The following is a 7933-nucleotide window of genomic DNA, read 5'->3' as shown; positions in this document are numbered from 1 at the left end:
TTGTCAAAAAATCTGATCCGCACAATCCGCGAACAAATAAATTTGTATCTGCATTCGCCCCGCTTAATTTTACGGGTAACCCGCGGGACCCGCGAATTAAATTTTTATTTTAATTTTTTTTATTTAATTAAATTTTTGTAAAATATAATATAAATAATATATTTATAATTAAAATTTTAAATATTTTAAAATATTTTGATTATTATTTTTTAAAATTCCCATATTTTTCTTTAAAAAATATACATTTTTACGAATATATATATATATATATATATATATATATTTTAAAAAAATTGAAAAAATTGCGGGTTGGCGGGTACCCGCGTTTCAAAATCCACCAACCCGCATCCACCCCGCATAAAATGCTCATGATCCGCACACCCGCACCCGCAAATTGATTTTTCTAAATTGTTAGGCCCGCATCCGCCCCGCGGCGGGTCAAATGGGCCGGGCCCCGCGGATAAAGAATCATATTCCAGGCCTACAAGCAACTCCTAAATGTTTTGAAGACAAATTAACTATAAAGCTATCACTAAACCGTTAATAGTAAACCTTTTCAGGAAACTATAGCTTTGTAGTTTTATAAGTTGTTTGTTAATAACCGAAAGAAGTTTCCCTAAAATTTCTCCAGATGGGCACAAAATGATGATAAGAGTCAGTGGAGGACCCATGACTGTTTGGACCATTCATGGACTAAGACTTCACGGGAGACTTTTGATCTAAAAAAGACTTCGCAGGAGACTTTTTAAGTCAAGCTTTCATATTTCTCTCGTTTCACAGCAAAGGAAACAAAAAGAAAAAAAAAAAAGCTAAAGAAAAACAATGCATTCTCTGAGGAAGATGATAGTATGGAGCTCGTTTTTAGTCTTTTCACTATCTTACTCAATACTTGCTTTCGCTTCTTCTCCTGCTAAGCACTTGTGTCGTCCAGACCAGAGGGATGCTCTCTGGGAGTTCAAGAGTGAGTTTCACTTCAGTGGGATGGCCCCTAACGAGAAGACACAGAGGTGGCTAAACAACACTGATTGTTGTTTCTGGGATGGTGTCTCTTGTGATCTCAAGACAGGGAACGTCATCGATTTAGATCTCTGCGGCAGTTCTCTCAACGGCTCTTTGCTATCAAACAGCGGTGTGTTTAAACTACAACATCTTCAGAGCCTTAATCTCAGCTCCAATAATCTCGCGGGTTTTCTACCGGACTCCATCGGCAACCTCAAACACTTGACGGTCTTACAACTCTACGGATGTGGTTTCTTCGGGAATATTCCTTCTTCTATAGGAAACCTTTCTTATCTCACTCATCTTGATCTTCAAGGCAATGGTTTCACCGGTGAGCTACCAGAATCTATGGGCAAACTAAACCGACTAACAAAGCTGCTACTCTCGACGAGCAAGCTCAGTGGGAACTTTCACCATGCACTACTCAACTTAACCGAGCTTACGTGGATCGACCTACGTTCTAACAATTTAGAAGGTAACCTCCCATCTAACATGAGTAGCTTCTCCAAACTGGTGCACTTTGATGTCGGTCAAATTCATTTTCCGGATCAAAGGGCGAGTACCGGATTGGTTATGGATGTCAGAGCTGGTGTACGTTGACATTTCGAAGAATGCTCTAACCGGCTTTGACGGACCAAAAGATGCTATTCAGACAAGTCCATTAGAAATGCTCGATATAAGTTCAAACGCTTTTCAAGATCCATTTCCTTTGTTACCAAACTCTACTAGGTTCTTTTCAGCCTCTGATAATCAATTTTCGGGAGAGATTCCGACGACGATCTGCGGATTGGTTTCTCTCGACACGCTTCTTTTGAGCAACAACGGATTCATCGGCTCTATACCTCGGTGTTTCAAGAGTTTCAACACTATGCTTTCGCTCTTGCATCTCCGGAACAACAACCTCTCTGGTAAGTTTCCTGAGGAATCTATCAGCGTGGGATTGATTTCACTTGATGTCAGTGGCAATCAGATATCAGGAGAGCTTCCCAGGTCTTTGATGAACTGCACTCGCCTCGAGTTTCTCAACGTTGAAGACAACATGTTCAACGACACTTTTCCTTCTTGGTTGAGTTTGTTGCCTGATTTGCAGTTTCTTGTTATTCGTTCTAACGAGTTCCACGGGCCAATATATTCTCTGAGTTTCCCCAGGCTTCGAATCTTCGATATTTCGAAAAATATCTTCACTGGAGTCATGCCGTTGGATTACTTTGCTAACTGGAGTGCAATGTCTTCAGTTGCATACGTTACAGATAACAAACAAGAGAGGTTTATGGGATTTAGCTTTTCGAACTATCACAAGTCGGTGGTTCTAGCAATCAAAGGTTCGGAGATGGAGTTGCTTGGGAGTGGTTTCAGAATGTACAAAACCATCGATGTCTCCGGAAACCGACTGGAAGGAGATATTCCTCAATCCATCGGTTTGCTGAAGGGACTGATTGTGCTCAACATGTCAAACAACGCTTTCACTGGCCATATTCCACCATCTATATCAAACTTGACCAATCTCCAATCACTAGATCTGTCCGAAAACAGATTATCTGGTAATATACCGCCAGAGCTTGGTAAACTCTCGTTTCTAGCGTTGATGAACTTCTCCAACAACATGCTCGAAGGTCCAATACCACGAGGCACTCAGATTCAAAGCCAGAATAGTTCCTCATTCGCGGAGAATCCTGGCCTATGCGGTGCTCCTCTTCAAGAAACATGCGGTAGTGGAGGAGAAGAAGTATATGAAATAGTAAAGGAAGAAAATGATCAAGTGTTGAGCTGGATTGCTGTTGCAATAGCCTATGTACCAGCTGTTTTCTGTGGACTCACCATTGGCCACATTCTGACTTTATATAAACCTTACTGGTTCATGAGGATTTTTCACTCTTTTGCTTAACAGAGCATCAGTTGCCGGATAGTATCTATCTATTGTCTTCTTCTTTTCTTTTTGTGGTCAAATTATCTACCATCTTATAATCATCTCCATTGTTTTGAATTTATATTGTAACGTCTTCAATAATTATTTTTCGTTGTATTGTTGTGAGAGTATGCACTTTTTGGTGGAGTTGATTTCCTTTATATTTTTGTCTCTGAAGTCTTGTCACAGAGGCACTTAACGCAACACGCCTCCATAGTAATGCAAGTAACGCATCTCCATTCAAAACGTTCTTGTTGCGATCTCTGAACCATCCTCACTTCCCAGGATCTACGTATTATGCTATAAAATTTTATAATGTAGCTCTGATTCCATGACTTTAGTCTCCAGCCAGGCGGCCTCTCTCTCTCTCTCTCTCTCTCTCTCTCTCTCTCTCTCTCTCTCTCAAAATCTTATTTCAGTTTAACCTTCTCCAAGCCAAATCAAACAAGCTACAAAGGAGAGTAGCAGAGAAGAAAATACAAAGAAGGAAGAAGAAGAAGAGCCTGAGCCGCAAGAAACAGAAGAGTGAAGAAGAAGCATGAGTGTGAGAACAAAAATAGAGACTAAGAGTGAGTAAACAAAAGAAACAAATATGATGAAGAGGCTGGCCGAGAGTAGTTGAGCTTGGATAATTCCTTCGCTAGAATAGATAAAAAGTTTGATGATCTTATCAACTTGATTAAAGCTGGGTCTAATTCTGTTTCTAGTAATACCATGATTGTCTTAACACACTTGTCTAATGCCCAAAAGGTTGAAAATGTTTCAGGTACTAACATGGAAATCAAGGAACAAGAACCCAACCTTGCTGCGCAAGAAAGTCCTACACTTGATAATGTGATTTCTGAAATTAAAGTGGTTAATCCTACTTATCCAAACACTAGTATGATGCACTTGCACTTTGTTCAGAAAGTTGACGAAGGTCTAGGTAAGGAGGAGCCACGTCCAGAGGCTTACTCACCAGCTGATCATGCTTTAAAAATGATAAATACTAAAGCTGAAGCGATCAAAGGAACCAGGAACAAATCAGTGAAGAACATGAAGCTGAGGAAAGCTAAAGAAGCCAACCAGGACATAGGTGCAATCAAAATGCTATATCTTTTCAACCATAAGGAATTTGACCGTGAAACTACTTGCTATAGATTTTCAACTTAACCAGAGCACGCGGCGAATTGGTTTCATACCAAAAATATTAATGGTTTAGGAGATATACCATTTACAAGTCAGGTGACATACAGTTCATCCGAATGGGTTCTATTTAAGGAAGCTCACTGGTTTAATCAATTGCAAACAAGACCTTGGCGACCAGGAGATTCATCAAGACATCCAGGAGACTCATATAAACGTCCAGAAGAGTTCACCATCATGTTCTTCATACAGCTTAGCTAACTAAATAGTCTAATAAAATTGCTCTTACCAATTTGTTCTGTGTAGCCAATCTACGTTCATCAATTACAACACTAGCAGAGTATGATTAATTAAGACATCAAAATAACAGAGTACTTTCATTATGATAATGAATAAACACCAAAAGTAAGAACAACGGTTTGACAAAAACATAACTATTGTCTCCTTTCACATTTAAAATAGCAGAGTATTACGTTGATCCACCATGACTCTTGTCAAACCCATGATTCTTGTCAAATCCCTACAAAAATGAGACATAAAACAATTTAGAAAATGACAGATAACTCAAATATATATAGTATAAAGAATGAAGTATTAACCTGGAGCAGTTGTGAAAAAGAAGACTCATTGTATAAGGTCAGATTAGTGGCAGAAACAGATAACTGGGTATCATGAGGAAGACTTGAGTCCTGAAACATATATATATATATATATATATATATATATATATATATATATTGATTAAGTCCCAAAATTATATGAATATTGGACAAAAAAAATATCAAATACCTGAAACGATAACTTCTTTTTTGCTCTACCATTATTGGATGATTTTGATATTCCACGATTTTTCGTTTCAAGCACACTCAAATACCGATCATGGCGACCAACTTTTTGGTTCTTTGGTCGCCCAGGACGATTTTTTCTTTTTATTCCACGTGCATTTAGAACTTCTTCTTCTTCTTCCACAAGTTCAGAATCTGAAGTAGAAAGCATCCATTTATTAGCTTTCACAAGTTCCTTTTTCTTTTCTTTCAATGTGTCAAGCAACTGAAAGGCAGCTTCATCTGCACACAACGTCAATTCTATATGTTCAGCAGCAACAAATGCTATCTCCCAAAAAGTACGATATATATGACTATATCGTTTTCCGATTGATTGCTTCACTGTATCATTAGGTGTCACTGAATGATAAAAAGATATGGTTCGTGCTTTAGCTCTTTACTCCATTGATTCAAAATGTAGGTAGGTGGAATTCTTCTAACATCTTTCTTGGCCAACACTTTTAACGCATGACGACATAAGATTCCAGCAAAAGAAAACTTCATACAACTACAGTGTATCGTTTCGTTTGCAGCAACATAGTAAACCAAATGATTTCTCCCAACACCACGAAAAGATACATTGTATTCAGCACTTACCATCTCAGACTTATTGACCCTCTTGGCAACATAATCACCAATAGCTGTGTATTCCTTCTGAAACAAGGTAAAGACTTCTGGTGTATACACATCCACTGCATGTTGTAACATTTCTACAGGAGCCGATAAGACCAGCGAAGTATGCATCATGCCAAAGTCAGCAGTTAATTCTTTAAATCGCCGATCGTCTAACACTCTCTCATAGTGTTCAAAGAAGTGCAACAAGTTATGACAGCGCTTCAAATATTTTTTCAAAATATTATTCATACTTTCACTACGCTGTGTGCTCATCATATCAGCTGTGAAAGTTTGGCGACCATATACCCTTGCCCATTTTTCTCTTAACTCAAACAAATTCTTCAACCATTTATTCTCTGTCAATCCATGCTTTTCAAGCATTTCACTCCATGCTGATAACCACTCTACTTCATTCTCATGGTCATATACACATTTTCCAAAGTCTAAGGCAAACTGATCTGGTCCATGAAATACATGACTCAACCTCTTTGCAGCATTTTGGTAAATATGCCAAACACATAACCTATGTTTTGTTTCAGGGAACACTTTCCCTATTGGTAAATGTCTGTAAGAATTGTTTGCGGTTATTTTCCAGAAATTGCTCCAAGAAAAGTCTGAAAAAGCCACTCAAAAAACTCTGTGGTTTCATCATATATGAGAGCAGCACCAAACAAAATAGTCTGCTTATGATGATTGACGCCAACAAATGGAGCAAACGGTTTATCAAATTCGTTGGTCTTGTAAGTTGTGTCAAAGCAAATGACATCTCTAAAAAGATTGTAATCACTAATTGACCGATTATCTGCCCATAAGATATTAGTGATCATATCGTCCTCATCAAGTTGCATTGAGTAAAAGAAAGATGCATTATCCTCTTTCTTTTTCTGAAAGTACTCCAAAACAGCTCCAGCATCTCTCTTTTCCATTGCTGCCATTCGCTTACGGTATATGTAGTTTTTCAGGACTTTATCCATAAAACTCAGATTTGCTCGCCCTCCAACTTCTCTGCTCATCATTTCAACGGTTGTTTTTGCTGAAATTCCTGACATATCAGCATTATCAGCATGTTGTTTTTGAGAGATATAAATTGCTCGGTTACTCTTCAGCAAATGCTTCATAGGTGTCTTCACTAAATCATGGTTATGATTCGGCTCAAAACTCACAATCTTATATTTTCCGTTACTCTGAAGATAGCAAGATATGCGAGCTTTACAACCACACCTTGTGGTTGGTCGTGCATATGATTTCTTGACCTTAGGTTATTGCCTAAGTTCCTCTTTTGAGCATACATAAACCATCCTTACTAGCTTGTTGTTTTTCTTCGCAGTCCGCTGTCTCCTTACGCCGAAACCATGATTGCCTCCATATTTTCTATAAGCTTTATATGCAGACTCATCAGAACGGAAATCCATTCTAATACAGAGCTCATGTTTTTCTGATTTTCATTGTTTGCCTCTAAAGCATCAACATCTTCAACCTGAAGATAATTCTCATTGTTGCTTATGTCCTCTTCTTCACTGAAATCACTGATAGAAGCATCTTCATCGCTGACTAAAGCATCGTCATCATTGAGTGTAGCATCTTTTTTCTCGGCTAAAAACTCATCTGAATTTTGACTTAAGAAACTAGTTTCACCTAAGACTTGCAAACCAGATTCATCTTGATTAGCAGAAACAATTTCTTTACCACTTAAATGAGTACTCTCCATTGCAACTATATAGAAAAATATAAAAAGTAGTTAAAAATTAGTCTAGATAACATAGAACAATTATGAGTGAAACAAAAAGGCTCTTACATCACGATTTGACCTTAGTTATGTGCTCTTATACATGACAAAAAATTCATCAAAATTTGAAAAATTAACTAATGAATAAATGAACAGATGGCGTAGAGGCATGTGGGAATTGATGAAAAATAATTTAAGATGTCTCCCATGACAAGATAAGCAATAGAATCTCCCAATAAATAACTTTGATTCATTCACTGGAGCCCCACTAAACGTAATAATCATTAGTCATCAAAACTCTTTTCTTCCCATAGTTATTAGTTATTGCCAGAACAATTGTGACTTTAATGGTGTATAATCATTAGTCATTGATTTTTTGTCACGATCAAAATAAAGCAATAAAACCTAATTGACTCAATCTCTCTAATATGATCAAGAGATGTATATAACAAACCATAATTAAACTTGAGATTAATTATGTTAATTGAGTGATGACGTATCTCAAACAAACCTGTAAGTTATGTGAAAAATTATTTAGGAGTTTCTGGGAAGAAGAAGAAGACGCCGATGGATTAAGAAGAAAAAAATCAGATCAAAACTAACGGCGGCGTAGCTTAACAACGTTAGTTCCTTTTCTTAAAGCTATATTTCTTTTTTTTCTTCTAAATTTAATCTCTTCTTTCATTAATCCTATGTGGCAGTGATTGGTGTAAAGAAGTGGAGTGAATTATAAAATTC

At 37.5% G+C, this 7933-nt stretch overlaps 2 protein-coding genes across 2 annotated transcripts; one reads left to right on the top strand and one right to left on the bottom strand.

Annotated features, from left to right (window-relative positions):
• Positions 1-720: 720 nt before the first annotated feature.
• Positions 721-3066, top strand: LOC106363539 (receptor-like protein 47). The gene is given in 2 exon segments (XM_048741176.1): positions 721-1514; positions 1516-3066. Coding segments are annotated over 2 exon segments (2061 nt in total). The 5' UTR covers positions 721-822; the 3' UTR covers positions 2885-3066.
• Positions 3067-6053: 2987 nt separating this feature from the next.
• On the bottom strand, positions 6054-7177 carry LOC125578193 (protein FAR1-RELATED SEQUENCE 5-like). The gene is made up of 2 exons (XM_048740535.1): positions 6890-7177; positions 6054-6653 (listed from the first exon to the last, which is right to left on the bottom strand). Exons 1-2 carry the CDS (start codon positions 7175-7177, stop codon positions 6054-6056), a joined length of 888 nt encoding a protein of 295 aa, XP_048596492.1.
• Between the last annotated feature and the right edge of the window lie 756 nt (positions 7178-7933).

Source organism: Brassica napus, chromosome A9 (genome assembly GCF_020379485.1).
Source record: "Brassica napus cultivar Da-Ae chromosome A9, Da-Ae, whole genome shotgun sequence".
In the NCBI taxonomy this organism is placed as follows: Eukaryota; Viridiplantae; Streptophyta; class Magnoliopsida; order Brassicales; family Brassicaceae; genus Brassica; species Brassica napus.
Note: the sequence above shows the minus strand (reverse complement) of the source record. Positions and strands in the feature narration are given on the sequence as shown.

Excerpts from the sequence above, each read along its gene's own strand:
- LOC125578193 (XM_048740535.1), bottom strand. The coding sequence starts at position 7,177 with ATGGAGAGTACTCATTTAAGTGGTAAAGAAATTGTTTCTGCTAATCAA. Across the intron at positions 6,654-6,889 it reads ATCAGAAAAACATGAGCTCT|AGTAACGGAAAATATAAGAT; the intron begins GTATTAGAATGG and ends TGCTATCTTCAG.